Source organism: Phalacrocorax aristotelis, chromosome 7, assembly GCF_949628215.1.
Source record: "Phalacrocorax aristotelis chromosome 7, bGulAri2.1, whole genome shotgun sequence".
Lineage (NCBI taxonomy): Eukaryota > Metazoa > Chordata > Aves > Suliformes > Phalacrocoracidae > Phalacrocorax > Phalacrocorax aristotelis.
In genome coordinates, this window is record NC_134282.1 from 35,274,159 (window position 1) to 35,291,940 (window position 17,782).

At 41.6% G+C, this 17,782-nt stretch overlaps 2 protein-coding genes across 10 annotated transcripts; one reads left to right on the forward strand and one right to left on the reverse strand.

Moving 5' to 3' along the window:
* The first annotated feature begins 655 nt into the window (after nucleotides 1-655).
* Nucleotides 656-10,095, forward strand: SKIC8 (SKI8 subunit of superkiller complex). The gene is made up of 11 exons (XM_075100003.1): nucleotides 656-845; nucleotides 2,296-2,339; nucleotides 2,432-2,459; nucleotides 2,814-2,919; nucleotides 3,825-3,997; nucleotides 5,471-5,619; nucleotides 5,963-6,056; nucleotides 6,818-6,911; nucleotides 7,585-7,677; nucleotides 8,337-8,415; nucleotides 9,814-10,095. Exons 2-11 carry the CDS (start codon nucleotides 2,328-2,330, stop codon nucleotides 9,901-9,903), a joined length of 918 nt encoding a protein of 305 aa, XP_074956104.1. The 5' UTR covers nucleotides 656-845; nucleotides 2,296-2,327; the 3' UTR covers nucleotides 9,904-10,095.
* A 504-nt stretch (nucleotides 10,096-10,599) lies between these two features.
* Nucleotides 10,600-16,826, reverse strand: DNAJA4 (DnaJ heat shock protein family (Hsp40) member A4). 9 transcript variants are annotated; one of them, XM_075099991.1, is made up of 8 exons: nucleotides 16,707-16,826; nucleotides 16,457-16,594; nucleotides 14,553-14,733; nucleotides 13,514-13,618; nucleotides 12,513-12,740; nucleotides 12,203-12,433; nucleotides 11,605-11,705; nucleotides 10,600-11,516 (listed from the first exon to the last, which is right to left on the reverse strand). In XM_075099991.1, exons 2-8 carry the CDS (start codon nucleotides 16,586-16,588, stop codon nucleotides 11,298-11,300), a joined length of 1,197 nt encoding a protein of 398 aa, XP_074956092.1. In that variant the 5' UTR covers nucleotides 16,589-16,594; nucleotides 16,707-16,826; the 3' UTR covers nucleotides 10,600-11,297. The 9 variants fall into 9 exon arrangements, with proteins under 9 accessions (XP_074956092.1, XP_074956094.1, XP_074956093.1 ...); XM_075099993.1 differs by having other exon boundaries at nucleotides 16,553-16,594; nucleotides 16,707-16,784; XM_075099992.1 differs by having other exon boundaries at nucleotides 16,693-16,728.
* Between the last annotated feature and the right edge of the window lie 956 nt (nucleotides 16,827-17,782).

The following is a 17,782-nucleotide window of genomic DNA, read 5'->3' on the forward strand; positions in this document are numbered from 1 at the left end:
GTGGTTAGAGATATGGGCAGTATTGCTCAACTTTACTGCAACTCCAGGATCCTGGGAGCCAGCGATTTGTAAAGTAGGGCTTGATAAGCTACCCAGCAGCCTAGGGTAAGTAGTAAATTTTGAGCTCCGTCTACCCTGACTGGTTGGCAAAAGGCAGCCAGCTGCAATTTTCAATCAGAAACTTCCAGCGCTGCTGAGGCGGCAGACTTGGATGCGCTCCTTAGTCCTTATGTTTTCCACAGTTTACATCATTGCTGCCATTGCAACACCGGAGGATATTACTGTTATTTATATCGTATACAAAAGGTGCTGACTGCTTCTGGACAGCTACAACTACAGCGTCCGGCCCCTCGCCCAAGGGGTTCTTTGTCTGAGTGAGCGTGTCGAGCAGAAGGGCTGGGAAGGGGTGCAGCTGGACACCCTGACGCCAGCCCCGGGGGGCTCACCGGCATCCCCTGAGGGAGCAGGCGGGGAGCCGGGCTGCCCCATGCGCTGCCGGGCTGCGGGCAGGGCAGTAACGAGCCCCGCCGCCGCTGCTGCCGCAGCACGCCTGAGGCACAGTGTTCCCGCCGCACGGCTGCAGCAGCGCGGGACGGGCGGGAAGCCGTTAGGGCGGTTACGGACCTTAGGGCAAAGGGAGCCCACCCTTGGCCGCACGGCGGCAGCAGAGAGCGCGTGGCCGCAACCCCCTCTATTGTGGCAGAGAGACAGGGTTTGGGGAGAGGCGTTCTTGTCGCCTTCTCGGTGGTAAGAAGACGTCATCACAGTGTGACGGCGGTAGTGGTGTCGGCGGTGGGCGGAAGGCTCCGTGGTGGGCACGTCACGGCACATCACGGCACGATACGGTACTGCACCGCGAAGGGGGGCGAAGGCGGCGGGGGTGCTGGGCCCTGGCGTGGCGGGCGCGTAGAATCCTAGCATGTCCTGAGTTGGAAGGGACCCACAGGGATCATCGAGTCCAACTCCTGTCCCTGCACAGGACAAGCCCAAGTTCACACCGTATTTCTGAGGGCATTGTCCAAGTGCTTCTTGAATAGCGTTAGGCTTGGCGCCATGACTGCCTCGCTGGGGAGCCTGTTCCAGCGCTCCGCCACCCTCTGGGGGAAGAACCTTTCCCTAATATCCAACCTAAACCTCCCCTGGCACATCTTCCTGCCGTTCCCTCGGGTCCTGTCATGGGTCACCGGAGAGGAGATCAGCGCCTGCCCCTCCTTCTCCCCTTGTGAGGAAGCTGCAGACCGCGATGAAGTCTCCCCTCAGTCTCTGCTTCTCTGGGCTGAACAAGCCAAGTTACTTTAGCTGCTCTTCATATCGTTTCTCCTCTAAACCCTTCACCAACTTCGTGGCCACTCTCTGGACACTTTCTAGTAGCTTTATATCCTTAACATAATGTGGCACCCAAAACTGCACACAGTACTCAAGGATAGGCCTCATCAGTGCAGAATAGAGCAGGACAATCACCTCCCTTTACCAGCTGCAATACAGTGCTTGATGCACCCCAGGACACAGTTGGCTGTCTTGGCTGCCAGGGCACAGTGTTGGCTCATGCCTAACTTGCTGTCAGCCAGGACCCCCAGATCCCTCTGTAGAGCTGCTCCTCAGCCTCTCATTCCTCAGTCTGTCTGTACATCCAGGGTTCCTGTGCCCCAGGTGCAAAATCTGGCACTTGCCCTTGTTAAACTTTATACGGTTGGTGATTGCCCTACTCTCCAGTCTGTCCAGATCTTGCTGCAGGGCCTTTCTGCTCTTGAGAGTGTCAGTAACTCCTCCCAATTTTGTGTCATCAGCAAAATTAATTAGTATTCCTTCCAGTCCTGCATCTGTCATTTTTTAAGAGATTAAGAGTATCGGCCCTAAATGGATCCCTGCGGAACCCCACTAATGACTGGCCGCCAGCCCCATGTAACCCCATTTACTATGACCCTTTGAGCCCGACCCATCAGCTAATTGCTCACCCACTGCATTATGTGTTTATCCAGCTGTATGCTGGACATTTTGTCCAGGAGGATACTGTGAGAGACAGTGTCAAAGGCTTTACTGAAATACAAAAAGATTACATCGACAGGCTTTCCTTGGTCAGCTAGGTGGGTGACCCTAGAAAGAAAGAAATTAAGTTTTTAAGCAGGACTTTCCCCTCATGAACCCGTGTTGGCTTCTCGCCGTGTGAGTGGAGGGTGGCAAAAAGGCAGGGTTTCCCTCAGGCCTTACTCCTGCGCCTGCCAGGTTTTCTCCTTCCGGAGCAGTGTTTCTGAGGCAGAGTCTTATTGCTGAGCCTAATGGAGTTTCTCCTTCCAGAGCATTCCTGTTAAGATCGCTTCCATAAAGACATGACCACACAGGTAAATAAAAACACAGTATTAATTAAACTAATTGCCAGCTAGATGCTTTTTTAGGCCACTCATACGTAATATTAATTATTTTTGTTTTCTAGTACGGTATTCTCTTCAAGCAAGAGCAAGGTGAGAAAACACTAACATGTATTAAGTAATGTTGATCTTCTTGGATGATGTAAAAAATTGATAATGGCAGATATACTTGTGAGATGACCTGGATTATGCTTATATTAAGTATAAATCTGAATAACTCAAAAATAGCTGTGTTGTTTTTTCAAAAGTGACCTTGGTGAACAAAATACATCATGTGTTTTGAAACAATGAAAACAGTGACAAGGCTCTCAGAGCACTGATATGCCTGAAGAGGAAAGGGCTCTATAGCCAACATTGCAATCAGCAGTTTTAGCATTACCAAAACAGTTCTTCTGTCAAAAGAAACCACTTAATTATTAATTTCTATGCTTTTTTTTTTTTTTTTAGCTCATGATGATGCCATTTGGTCAGTTGCCTGGGGAAAAAATAAAAAAGATGGTTCTGAAACAGTGATCTCTGGTTCTTTGGATGATCTAGTGAAGGTCTGGAAGTGGTAAGTGAAGTGCTCCATATTAACCAGTCTTAAGCCTTGGAACTAGTCAGTGTGGAGGTGGAGCAGTCTTGAATTTCCATAACCTGCAGGGATGTTACAAGTTACATCAGGGAAGGGGTAGCCTGGCACACAAAACTCTTCTCTTGAGCAAGCTTATATTCATTGGTGCGTGCTTTCTCTTGGAGTGGTAGCATTTTGATGTGCTTTAATTTTCAAAGAACATGAACCCTTTTGAAAATGCATGTCAAATTCTACATGTCATCTGCCAGAGAATAATACAACTTGATGTATTTCTAAACCAAAGAATTAGAAATGCAGCTTTTAATGAGACAATGCATTGGGAGCATGTATACTGTGAGAGAAATAATGGGAATAGAGTAAAAGAGGAAATTACATCTTCCTTTTTATTATAAATAAATAAATCCTTATAATCCTCATACAAGTGATACAGGAGTGTGCTTCTGCAAAGAAATTGTTCTGTCTCTTAGCGAAAGCAGTACTGAGTGTGTGCTTCACTTTAATGAGATGAGTAGCTCTGTTGTGATGATTATAAAAATGTTGGTCATTGCATTTCATGCTATGCGGGCAGATTAACAGTCTGCTGTGTAAGTAGCCATGTACTGTCGTGTAATGGACATTTCAGTGGGACTACTTACAAAATTAAGATAAAGTACCTGTTTTGCAGAGATACGGTAAATGATTGATTTGTTGGATCATTCCCTTAAGTACAGAGAGCAATGCGTGCGTAGCTGTCTTCCCATTTCATGAATGAAGCGGGATTCCCCTTTTGTTGAACAAAATGGAGAATTGTGGGTTTTCTTGTTTGTTTGTTTGGTCTGAGTTTGGAGGTCAGTTAAGTACTCCCAGCTATTCATACTTAGGTTTTTCTTTCCCTTGAACAAAAGGAATGATGAAAAATTGGATCTACAGTGGACTTTGGAGGGTCACCAGCTGGGCGTGGTATCCGTGGATATCAGCCACACAGGCTCCATTGCAGCATCCAGCTCCCTAGATGCCCATATTCGCCTTTGGGATTTAGAAACGGGCAAACAGATCAAGTCAATCGATGCTGGTCCTGGTAAGATAGCAGTGTTAAGCTGTCTCTGAGTAAAAGTGTACTTAATCTAGATAGCAATACCGTACAGTGTATAATTAGGCCATATGAGATGACTAGGGTAGGGGGTTTTTTAAATCTTTGTTTGCAAAAATCTTGTGATTTTATGAACTCAACATAAAGTATTAGACAATTTTACATTTATTTTTTAACACTATTTATGCTTTCTCAGATATATTTAGATCTGCTTTTTGCTGGATGCATAAAGCAGAATGGAAGCCAGCTTGCTTTTACAGATGTATTGATAAAAAGATATTTAAAAAAATAGTTCAAATGCTTATTCAAATTTATTTAAAAGAAAATCTGAACTTCCTTTGTAAGCACTTGTGGTGGGTTAGCCCCAGCCAGCAACTAGGCACTACCCAGCCGCTCGCTCACTTCCCCCTGCCGATGGGATGGGGGAGAGAATCGGTAGAGTAAAAGTGGGAAAACTTGTGGGTTTTAATAATTGAAATAAAGTAAAATAGTAGTAGTAGTAGTAGTAGTAGTAGTAATAATAATAATAATAATAATAATAATAATAATACAAAAAGCAAGTGATGCATGATCCCATTGCTCACCACCCGCCAACTGATGCCCAGCACATGCCTGAGCAGTGATGGCTGCCCCTAGGCCAACTCTCCTCAGCTGATATACTAAGCACGACATCATGTGTGGAATATCCCTTTGGCCAGTTGGGGTCAGCTGTCCCAGCTGTGCCCCCTCCCAGCTTCTCCTGCACCTAGCAGATCATGGGAGGCTGAAAAGTCCATGACTAGTATAAGCACTACTTAGCAGCAACTAAAATATCTCATCCTAAATCCAAAACACAGCATTGAGTAAGCAAGCCAAAACACAGTAGAGCTGAACTCTGGATCAATGTTATGTCCTTCAAGTTGGAATCCAGGGCCTAAGATTTTATTCTAAATATTTCATTGGTCCACTGGTAGTCCCTAATTTAAGCACAATCTTGCAGTGTTTTAGGTAATTAATATTAAGCCTATAGAAAAAAACCTGTGAATTACATTGTGCTAGATAAGTACATTGTGCTGCTATAAAAAGGTAGTTTTTTTTAAATTCTGTTGCAAGCAATGTTGATTTATATTACATTCGTATATCTGTGTTTCTCCTGCATCTCAGATACTAGTGTTGCTTTCCTTAACTTAGGCAGTCTTAAATTCTAAATTTATTGTTACAGGAGGGTCTACGAAGCTCAAGGTCTTGTTAGAAAATGTAGTCTCTCACTAAACAGAAATAAACGGCTCAAGCTATGCTCTACTAATTACATAGGAAGAAGCTAAATTTCATGAGCATGTACATTCTTCTTAAGAGTATGTAGTAGAGTTTAGAGTATTAAGAGCAGTTAGGGGGTTAAATGTCTAAACAGATGCATACAGAACTGACACTGTTGAATAAGAACTAGAAACAGCTAACTGATTTTTTTTCTTTTTAATTCAGTTGACGCTTGGTCCCTGGCTTTTTCACCTGATTCCCAGTACCTTGCAACGGGAAGTCATGTGGGAAAAGTAAATATTTTTGGTGTTGAAACCGGAAAGAAAGAATATTCTCTGGACACCAGAGGAAAGTTCATCCTTAGCATTGCATATGTAAGAAGCACAACTGATAATTTCTTATGTGAAATTGCTATTGCTGTTATATGTTGTAAGTTGGATATTTTTGTTCCCATCTTTTGTTTATCTCCGCATAATACTGACAGCCATACTTTGATAGTTCCAAATATAAAGTGCGTGACATTCCCCCCCTGCATATACAGAAAATATACTTTGATCTTTCTTATACACATATTGTGAATACGTCAGCTGAAGTCTTCAGGATTTTTGGAGTCCAGGTATCTCGCATAGATGGTATTTGTGAAAAGTTGCCAAGAGAATGTCAAGGAGGTACATAGCGTACAGTTGTTAAATGCGTCCTTCTTGTGTTTTATTACAGAGTCCAGATGGAAAATACTTAGCCAGTGGAGCAATAGATGGCATTATCAATATTTTTGATATTGCAACTGGAAAACTTCTGCATACACTAGAAGGTAGGTTTGTGTGCTTGCAATACCCAAGTTCTGGCTTCATTCCTCAACAAAATTAAAGGATATAATGCAAGTCAGAATAAGATACAACAGCCATGACATAAACGAGTTGATGTTTCTGTCCATTAGACAGTATTTAGTTTAGTGTGCTGTAACTTAAACCACTTAGAGGCAAACTGTACACTCAGGCTTGCATCATAAATGCCTGTCTCAAAAGTTATAGTCAGTAATACTTAACTAAATTCTTTAAATGCAGTTTCTTCTTGTATTGCTGCACAGTACAAGGGAATGAAGCTAAGCCAAATGTGTGCTGCCATGTGTACAATTTTTCTTTTTGCAATGGTATTGGTTTTCATGTATTCCTGTTTTAAAAAATAACCAAACATTTTGTGTTGTAGAAGACATGCATTTTTCTAACAGATAAATGGGCTTCTAATGTTTATGCAGTTTCTGTCTGGTTGTATAGTTAATTAATAACCCAACCACTTAAACAATATGAAATAGTATTAGAAAATATGACCATTTCTAATAAAGATCCACAGCTGAAAAAATCAGATACTTTTGTGTTGCAGTGGACATGCCCTAATGTTCAAAGTTCAGAATTACTGTCAGTTTATGTTTTATGTTGTGTGAAGAAGTCTGTAGAGGCACAGAGAGAAAGACTCGAGAGGTTGCTTTCTTTCAACAGGGCATGCTGTTCTTAAGTACTGTCATTAGCAAGAGGAATAGCTACATTCTAAGACATATATAACTTTGAATTTCAGGTCATGCGATGCCTATTCGTTCACTGACATTTTCTCCAGATTCTCAGTTACTTGTAACTGCTTCAGATGACGGCTATATCAAAATCTACGATGTGTAAGTTGTTATTTTGCAAGACATGCTAACAGGAAAATAACTATTCAGAGAGGCTGATACTGTAAGAATATATCAAACCCTCCGCTCTCTCTAATTCCCTTCAGTTTTTGGTGCTTCTTAATGTAATAGTGTCTTAAATAATAGAATACTGCACTCTTAGATACTTTTAAAAAAGTGCATATGTGGATGACAGCTTTAACTTGAAAACAAATTACTTTCCTCATATTTGCCCTGTAGGCAGCAGGCTAAATGTTTTGTATATCTGTCCTGTGTGTTTGTGTTTACCCATCTTCTGTTTACCCAGAAGATCTATCCTGTACCCAAGAAATTATGACCTATTTCTGTTGCATTGTGCAAAAACTTGGAAGATCCTGGGGAGGAAAAGGCACTGCTTTAGTGATCTTTACTTCCCTAAACCTGTATTACTTTGCCTTCATGGTGAAACTGTTTTGTCCACCAATGTATCTTCTTAGTGACTTCTTTTTATGTTAACCATTTGAAATGGAAAATCAGAATCTGTTGTATCACCAGTTCAGCTGGGATGAACAAATGTCCAGGAGACACCTTCCATGACCTTGCACTGAACCGTTCCTGACTGCACTAGCTAGAGTATATTCCTGTTGCTTTCCCCTGGAATTCACAAACCAAATGTTGAAATTTGTTCTTTTCACAGGCAGCATGCAAACTTGGCTGGCACATTAAGTGGTCATGGATCCTGGGTATTAAATGTAGCATTTTGTCCTGATGATACCCATTTTGTTTCCAGGTATTGAGGATTTTTAACTTGTTTATGCTTACTGAAAAAAACCCCAATTTTCTATTTCTAAAGGGAGATAGACCATAAAAAGTAAATATGTACAAATTGCAATGGAATCTATAATGGAATAACATACATTACAATTAAAGACTTGAGAACCAATCTGTGATGTGGTACCAGTTGCAGGGAATAGTATTTTATAGGGTAAGTCATCACACTGCAGTGTAGTTCCCTACAAATGAAGAACATTTAAACCAGAAAGAAGGGCAATTCAATTCTAAATAGCTGAAAAATTGCTGTTGAATTAAAAAGTACAACCTAACGTAGTAGTAGATTAATCTAGTTGAACTTTAAGTGTTAACTCTTACAACAGCTCAGGCATTTGGGGGACCAAGTATATGTAACAGCAGTTTCTTTATAAAAGAACTTGCTTCAAAGAATTTTCTGGCTAAAATGGGAGCTTTCATTTTCATGTTGCAGATACTGAAACAGTAAATGTATTTTAAAGGTAAGTGGACCCTGGCAGAAGATGCACTCCTTGCTACTTCATTACTGTTTGATGGGTGAAAGAGGGTTTCTTATGTCTATCGTAGCAGATCTTCGAAGCTTTGCACTAAACGATAGTTAATCTATGAATTTAAACATCTGTCAATACATTTTTCTTTCAGTTCATCTGATAAAAGCGTTAAAGTTTGGGATGCTGGAACAAGAACCTGTGTGCACACTTTCTTTGACCACCAAGATCAGGTATGTCTACTATTGCTTTGTCTAGGTCACTGTGTTCAGAGCTTTAGTTTTGGAGTTGTACACATTTGTGCTTCACCTTGGTGCTGTAGCTTCGGGGTTGGACTTCAGCTTGCTGTAATGAAAGCTTAAAAGTTGTTCATGATTATTTTAAATGTTGAACTAATGCTTCAAGCGTGTAGGTTTATCTCTTCTAAATAATTGCATTTTTCAGGTCCAAATAAGGGCAATCATGAGTGGCCAAAAGGATTCTTACCAGACTTTTTTATCTTTGTCTATGCTCTTACTTATTTCTGTCACTTGAACAGCGTGTGCATAGGTGAGGGGGGAAAATACTTATTTAAAAGGATGGAATTATCTAAACAGATGCTAGAAAGCACCCTTGAAACTTGGGACTTTTTCCTCCTCAAATGTCTGTAATACCCTTTTTGGTTTTTTTTCCTCAGTGATAGCTACCCACGAGGGTAGAGGAAGTTAAGTATCTACCAAGTTACTCTTTTTCCAAATGTTAGGTGTTAAATAAATAATGCTATTTTTTAATTGATCACAGAGGAAGACTTAACAAAGAAAATTCATTCTGATTTTATTTGGGCTTTTCCTTCCATAGTACATTTTTGCTGCTAACCTTCTCAGGTAGCTACACCTATGGGGGTTTTAGTATTGAAGCATGAAGTGGAATTGGATTTCCAGTGTTATTTTAGCTGTTATCTATGATGTCGTAAATTTCTGGAAGGTAGAGATGTATCAGCTCTTGGGAAGGCTGGTTTTTATGTATTAATGCAAAACGGTGTATGAGATTGCCCAAAACTCACTGTTGTCAATATACCCATTCTGCAATCCCATGTTAATATGCTGGGTAGCCTTCCTGATATCATCCTGATGATGGAGATGGGGGTTGCTTAAGAGGTTGTGCAACTGTCGTAAGTCACAGGACTGACCTGAGTATTTCTAAATTTTGTACTGATAAGTAAATGGCTGTCTTAATTAGCGAAGGATAAACAGGATCATTCTTCAGTCTGCGTAAAAAAATACTGTCTCTCTTGCTTTCCTGAAAGCACTGTAAAATATTCTTTTCAGAAAGGAAGACAGGATGGACAAGAGTGAAAATGTTAGATTTATGCAAACTGGGGCAAGTACTCAGCTTTTTTCAAGTATCTTTAGATTGTGCAATCCATTTGCAGTAGGAATGGAATATAAGAACTTGTCAGGCTTCTAAATGGCAGTGTCCTTCTCTGGTTCATCAACCTCATCTGCTGTTAAAGCAGAAGCCATAATTGGACCAACTCTAATAAGGTGATCTTAAATAATTCTCCCGCTTCTGCTTGTTGTAGTCAATAAAAGTGACTGAAGACATTTGTTCTTACTGTCCTGCTGATAACCTAGTGTCTGTCCTATTTGCAGGTCTGGGGAGTGAAATACAATGGAAGCGGGTCCAAGATTGTATCTGTTGGAGATGACCAAGAAATTCATATTTATGACTGTCCAGTTTAAATGTCTTAGATCCTTTGGTTAACTCTTGTGGCCATTTTTAGGACTATTCTTGACCTTCTATGTAATTTTTTAGTACAATAAAAGCATTTTAGTAATGCTGATCTGCAAAACCAGATATATGTAATGACAGTTTTCTTTAGTATAAGAGAAGGCTTTTTTTAAAAATAAAAGCTACAAGTAACTTGTGTCTAATCCTTGGAAAAAATTATTTTTGGAGGTACATTGTCATGTGTGAAGGAGCAGCTCAGTTAATCTCCCCTGCCTTTATACATAAATAGACTGGGGCTGGAAAGTGGTGACCAAGTCTCACAGCAGCTTATTTTAAGCAAAGGGAAAAGTGACTGAGGCTGTGTTGTATGTATGGGAAATGATAGCAGGGCAATAGGGTCATGTAAGTTGAACACCTGTTGTGGCAATTGTGTGGTGACACGCAGCTTATGGATCATGGTTTATTTTCACTGCCGTGTGGAGTTTTTTCAACCTTGACTTAATACAAAACCTATTAGAAAAAAAGATTAAAGCTTTATTTCCTTTGTATGATCATTCTAGTACAGTATCTTGTCATGTTATAAACAGCAGCAGTATACCCTATGCATCTGGTGTTTTTTTTTTCCCCCCATCTTCATTAAGGCTGAAGTACATCACTCCTAGGAAGAAAAGCCCTTTCTAGGGGAGGCTGAAATAGAGAGCTTGAGCCTCTGAAAGATCAAAATTTTATTTAGTGTGTCTGTATGTAAACTAGAACAATGCAGGCTACACTCTATACAGGGTAGAAGAAGAGATTGTAGCTAAGTTACACTTACAAAGGATGAAGCAGCTGAAGGAGTGCTCCTCTAATACAAGAGAAAAGCACTATTATGCAATGCTTTTGAAAAACAGGTACAAGTGTTGCAGCTGATAAAGCTGATTACGGTGAACAAGCTAGACTTGGTAACAGGAATCTAAGCTTAGAGGAACTTACTTAAATAAAGGAGGTTTTACAGTGGCTTAGAAAGTAGAAGAGAAACATGACAAAATGTGCAGAATTCTATTTATTACAAGTTATTTCTGCTATGTTTCATTTCATGAAATTAGTTTTCCAGTATGAAAGTATTTACATAAGACACTCAACTTAGCCTTATCAATATTGCCAAAGTCTTATATAAATAGCATAGGTGAAATAAATTGAGAACCTTCACAGCAAACAGTATACCAACTCAGTTGTTTCTCAGCTGTGTGACATTCGCTTTATATATAAAGACAAGAACACAATATAAATTAGTTACAAAAAGGTGATACTGACAGCGCAGCAACTCAATTTGCTGAACACAAAAACCACAAGCAGTGGCTATTACAGCCATGCAGTTTTCATTGTGAAAATTTACACTTTTAGATGACATCCACTCCACCTTGCTTTAAGATGTCTGACATTGTACTCCTGTTCTTGGACCCTCCTCATCTTCTTCATACGCTTCTCCTGCACTGTTACGGTAGGTTTGCTCATTTGGATCAAAATCTTCAAGATCTACCTGATCCATCTCATCTGTAATCATAACATCTTCTCGTGGAGGAAGCAGGGCCTCCAGCAGACACAGTTTCTCCCTTGGGAGCCAGTAGTGCTCTGGGAACTGGACCTACAATTTTATATTAATTTTTTAAAAAATTAATAGCTACTCCTGATGCCAACATGATGTCTTTGCTACAGAAAAACACTCAACTTACCAAAAATTGTATAATTAAGCTGCCTTTGTCCATGGGAGATTTGTAGATAGGCATCCCTTCGTTGTATATACACTTCAGGTCACCATGTTTTATCACTTCACCTACATGGAGGCACGGGTTGTAAGAAAGTTTATGTGACAGATGTTTCATAACCATGAAAAGTAGGGTTACGTACAAGCGGTGTTCCCATAGGACCCGAGGGAGACTACTAAGCAACTTCAAGACTGCAGTGAAAAGTACTACAATCCAGCCATACAGAAGTAAGGCCATTTAGGCTATTTCCTCTACTGTAAGAGAATCAGCTTCTCTTAGTACAGCCTGAAGGCTGAATTAATAGGTAATCTAGTAGAATTTAAGTTTTTCACCGCTTGAATATTCTCCTGGCTATCCACCAACAGAGGCTGAAGTTTATGAAGCATTTCACATCTTCTGCTATAATTCTGCATTTAATGCTTTAGGAAGAGCAACAAGAATGACAAGGAACCAACTAAATTAAATGACTTAAAGTGTAGTTGTCATCCGTTGCATAAAAATCCCAGTCTAGGCACAATGACACAAGCAAGCAGTTATTTGTAGCATCAGAACTCTTAAGGCCTACCTGGTCTAGACGATATGACAAGAACTCTGTTATCCAGAGTTTCAATGGTCTTTCTGAAACCACATAAAGCCTCCGAGAGTTGAATTCTCATTTTTGTGATTAAGTCATGCCCTCGCCTCTGAAAGACACTGTGATCCTTTTGATCAAGCACAATTATAACATCACCAGGCTCCAGATCAGGCTCCTGGTCACCTTCTCCATGAAATACTATCTTCTGACCATCTTTCATACCTGTAGAGAAGAAACCCATTTATTCTCTGCAGAACTATAGACTATGATTAGGAATACAGAACAAATATACAGTTCTTACCTTTATCAACGTGAACTTCTATGATCTTTTTCTCTCTTACAACCTTACAGCCATTGCAGTTGTCACACCTGTCCTTTGGATTTATTCTTTCACCTTGGCCTTTGCATTCTGGACACACAGTTTGGATTTGTTGTACCATGCCAGGTCCAATCTGCTGAACTATAACTTGCATTCCTCTTCCTTTACACACAGGGCACTTTTCTACTGCCCCCCTCTTTCCGCCATAACCTTTGACAAAAAAGTTAAACCTGATCTCAGTCTCAAACAAAAAAAAAAGTTACTCTACAGCAGTCAGACTGGAACTCACTGACTTCAAGAGCACCCTTAGGGCAACTTAGAGCAGTTCAGCAATATATTTCCCATGTAATTGGAATTTAGTTTCCACCACAAAACATGCCCTGCAAGTTAGAAGTTTCTACAAGCACAAGAAAGTCAAGTTTTCTATGCACAGCTTATTTTATTAGCCTCTGCCCCACCTCTCAATACATCTTGGTTTTCAAGGAACTAGCAGCATATGAGCTTCAAGACCTAGACATTTTATTAATACTTTGGAAAGAATCTACTTGCTAAGTATTTAATAGAGTACTAAGATACAAGACTTCATTAAGATTTACCTCAAAGACAACCAGTCATTATGGATACTGAACAGCTGTAAAATCAGTTGCATAATACAAGCTTCTACCCACAGCAATTAAAAAAGTTTAAATGAAACAGACATTTATTAGAGTTCTAGATTAAGATACTTTTTATTTAGGTACCCTTAACTATAATTCAGTGACTTTAAGCCTGCCATTGAAATAACTTTATACCACTATGTTTAAGACAGCCTTGTTCTTGAATACGCATAAATAAGAACTAAATACCCTGGCAGGCTTTTGGTAGGGGGTGGTGGTGTAAAAAAAAATTTAAAAACCTTACCCCACACTTCATTTCCAGCCCTCCCCCCATGTTCTTTTTAAAAACAAGATTGGAAAGTGGTTTGAAACCACTTTTTTTTTTACCTTCACACTTTCCACAAATAACATTCTTTTGCAGTGCCAGTTTCCTTGTAGCACCATTATATAAGTCTTCAAGAGAAACACCTAACTGATGCACAACATTTTTGCCTTTAAAAGAAAAAAAATCAGAGAGAAAGGTGAATTCTGGTTCAGCTGTTCTAAGGACAAATGTTTATTTAAAGACTTCTACACTTCTTCATTCATGCACAGTCTCACTGAAAAAATGTAAAGTTCATTCCAAACTGAACACAGCTCAGCCCCCTTAAAAGCATGTGCAGTTCCATCAGCTTCCACTGAGCTGCACCCACTTATGGCAGAACATAAAGTTTAGCTGTAATTAAGCAAAGCATCATTAAAGCCACCCTACCCCTGCTCTTACCCCGAATTTTATAAGCTTAACAGAAACAGCAAGATGCAAGGACACTACCAGCTTCACATCTGGTCAATTTACAAGTTGCTGTTATGCCTACCTATGAATTTCCATGCCACTTCATAACACAATTTTAAAGATTTTAGAGCAAGTTACTACTTGCACCTTCAACAGACAACAGGCATGGAGAAAGCAAAAATCGTACTATGCTTTTGGTAGCACTCTGTACTCAGTTTCACATAACTTCTTCCAAATATTTTAATGACATTTAACATTACTGACATTTAAGTTGATGGTGTCCTTTGAAGCAAGTTGCTCAAAGCATATGAGCAAGTGAGGCACAGATCTGAGATAAAAAAAGTAACTTAAACCAGGTCTAATTCAACTGCTCTAACCTACCAGTGTTTCCCCCTCCCCTACATATTACCCACACCCACTTTAACCAAAAATAAACAGAATTTATCAGAAAGATTGCTATAGCTACATCATGTTATCTACTTTATTAGAATCTTAATGCTTGAGTAACTAAAAAAATCATACTTTACTTGATCTATTGTTGCAACGAGCAATATCCACACTACGTGCACTTAGCAGAACATCAGTACCGTAGCACAGGTGTTTTATGCTTAAGTGCATGGTTAGAGTTTCTAGAACTTGTTTAGAACTGTGTACCTCTTCTCTCTCTATTCATTCGGCCTCCACCACCAAAGAACATGTCAAAGATGTCCATGGGTGAAGAGAAGCTGCCGCCACTCAGGCCTCCTTCTTTAATAGCCTGCTCCCCACCCTGGTCATAGAGGTCCCTTTTCTTTGGGTCCGACAGAACTTCATATGCCTGGGATATGAGTTTAAACTAAAAAGAAAAAAGAAGCTCTGAACAACTATGACCAAGAGGAAAAGTAACCCTCTTATATGCAACTCCATCTTCCGACTGAGCCACTGTAACACTCTTGTAGCATTTGCCTTTTTCCAAAAGGAAGCTCCCTAAACAAACGTGTAATAAACTGTAATCATACACTTTTGTCCAGGAAAACCACCCCTTTTCTCCCTCTCCCCCCTCCTCCCATGTTACCAATGGACTTAATTCAGAGTCACATCCAACTTATAAGCTACACTTTGGTGACTGTGGTAGTTGCAACCATTACACACCTCTAACAATTCCATTTAAAAAGGGGTATGATGCTATCCCCAAAGTCTTGGGGGCCCCCAGATGCTCAATGGCCACCGCAGTGCTAGCCATTCTAGAGCTACACAGGGATCCTTCACAGCTGGTGAGCTGCTACATCCAGTTACAACTAAACAGAAATTTAAGTGACCAGACACTGCTATTGCTTACTCATTGCAAACAGGACCTAAATACAAATTAAACCATCCACTTTATAAAAAAGTTGAAGGGATTTTTAAAATAGCTATCAAGAATTTCCTACTACTAAGATGACTAAGTCAATTTTTAATCACAATTTGCTATTACAGAAATGACTACTTCCATTTTAAACATGATTTACTTATGACCATGTAAAGCAGTGTAAGTAAAGAAGCAAGCCAAAAATAAAAGCCGAAGAGGTTACCTTTGACTATATTGGTATTTAACTAGCTTGAGTTTTGTAAATTAGTGTACTAGATACACAAATTAAGAGCTTGTATTCTGATGTTAAGGTATTATTAGACCAGCTTTTGGATAAATAATCCCATCATTCAAGTTTTCCATAGTTCTCCAATTGAGGTGCTTGTTTATCCTCCTAGTCAACATGTGGAGTTAAGCAGGTCTCTGCTAACAGCCTATAAAATGGTGGTGGTGTTGTCAACAGTCCACCCTTGTGCTGCCCAATGACTTCCTCTGGATAGTTACCTTGACATCTGCATTAGCATTGTCTCTGTAAAAAACTCATCCTGTTCAGGAATACAAATCCTTCCAGTGAAACCCCAGCATGCACAATAGTGCCGGCAGCTGGATCCACCTTTGCACACTACCTCTGCAACATCTGACTGTGCAAAGGCCATCAGGACACTAGAAACCCTTTCAGCTTTGCCTGTTTTCATCAACATCTCTACTAAGAATGAGCTCCCAATGGCAACCATGAGGAGAACGGCAGGAACAACGGCCAGGAAGAGGAACTAAGGCATCCCCTCCTGCCACAGCTGGGCCATCGAGCATGGTGCCAGCTTCAGGAATCTTTTACAGACGTTGAAGGGCAGGAGCCTTCATGTAATCGCACTATGCTGCAAGAAGGGCATTACGTCCGTCCTTTAAGCAAAGTAGAGTTTTACAAGAACATTAAGGGCGCGCTCTCCGCGTGCGTACATCAACAGCGACCGGTAGGTGGAAGAGCCGCAGTGCCCCGCGCAGGCGGCCCTGCGCCAGCAGCCGGGTCCTCCCGCCCGAGCCGTCCATTTTGAGACCCAGTAGTAAGCCTGGCCGGCTCAGACAAGGCCCGGGCTCGAGCTTAACCCCGGCGCCACCCCTCCAGAGGGGCCTGTCCGGCGCAAGCAGACGCCGCGAGTGCCGCCGGAAGCGCTGTCGCCTCATGGCGGGCGGGCGGCCCACCGGCCCCGGTCCGGCCCCAGCCCCCGCATACCCGCTCGCCCTCGCTAGGGTTCTTGTCAGGGTGGTACTTCAGCGCCAGCTTGCGGTAGGCGCGCTTTATTTCCTCAGAGGAGGCACTAGGCTTCACCTGCAGAATATCGTAGTACTCCGTCTCCTTCACCATGGTGCCCTGCGGGAGAACGCGCCGCGTTACACCGCGTTATGCCGCGCTACCCGCCCCGGAACAGGCACTCCTCCCCCAACGCCCGGCATCCCGCAAAGGCCCACCGGACCGCGCTCACCGCTGCAGTAACCCACTCGCGCCGCCCGATCGCCGATCGCCGTTGCCCCGCCTCTTCCGCGGGTCTTATATGGTCACCGGCCGAATCTTCTGGAATGACGCCGCCCTACGTCACGGCCCTGGAACGGTCTAGAATTCCCGCGCGTGACGTCACCCCCGGTACGTGCGGGGGGCGGAGCCTCATTCTGCCCACCTCTCCAGGAGGGCGGAGGCGGGACGGGGAGGGTTGTTTTTTGTCCGCCCCTCGAGGTAGGCGGCTTCTCTCCGGCAGGTATCAGGGTTTTGGGTCATTAAAGTATGGCTTTATGGTAGTCTTCTGGGTTGGGGGCCATTTCCTCTTTTTCTTTCCTGTAAAACTTATTAATTCACAGCTGGTCTCGGGAGGGTCTGACAAACATCCTCGTGCAAGTTTCCACGCTCATGGGAAGCGAGCGCTGGCTGCGTATCGGAAGTTGTTCCTGTTAATCTCTTGGATTTCTGATGTTTCTTTCCTCGGTATTCTGGGCGTTTTAAGATTAATTGAGCTGCTGGTGTGTCCCCGCCCTGTATTCGTTTGTTACCTGCTTTTTCCCAAAGCTGGCCTGCCGAGGGTGGGCTAAAAAGCTGGGTTAGTTTTAATCTTTCTCCAGGCAACTGAAGGTCTCCAATTAATTATTTACCGCCTAGGTGAAAGGAGGTACCTGGTACTGGTGTGGGAGCTGAGTAAAAGCATGTTTTCAAAGAAGATGACAATACTGAAAATCACAAGTAAAAAGTGCAGAAAAGCTGTGTGAAGTAAGAACAGATTTCATTCAAACTCAAGATGAGTAGAAATGCTTACAGGGTGTTTTTATTCCAGGAAAAAGTTCTTTATTCCTGGAGGCAGTCTTATAAAACAAGAACACGTCCTGTGGCTATGATAACCTAAAGATGCAGCACTTTGTCAGCTCTAGTACAGGTAAAATGTTAGGATGACTGTGAAGAAAAGAATCCTGTTGTGTCGTCTAACTGAGGAAAATGGAGAAGAAGGGAAAAACCAGCAACATGGGTGCTGAATGAAAAATTATGATGGTTTAAAGCTTTAGTGGCATTATAATG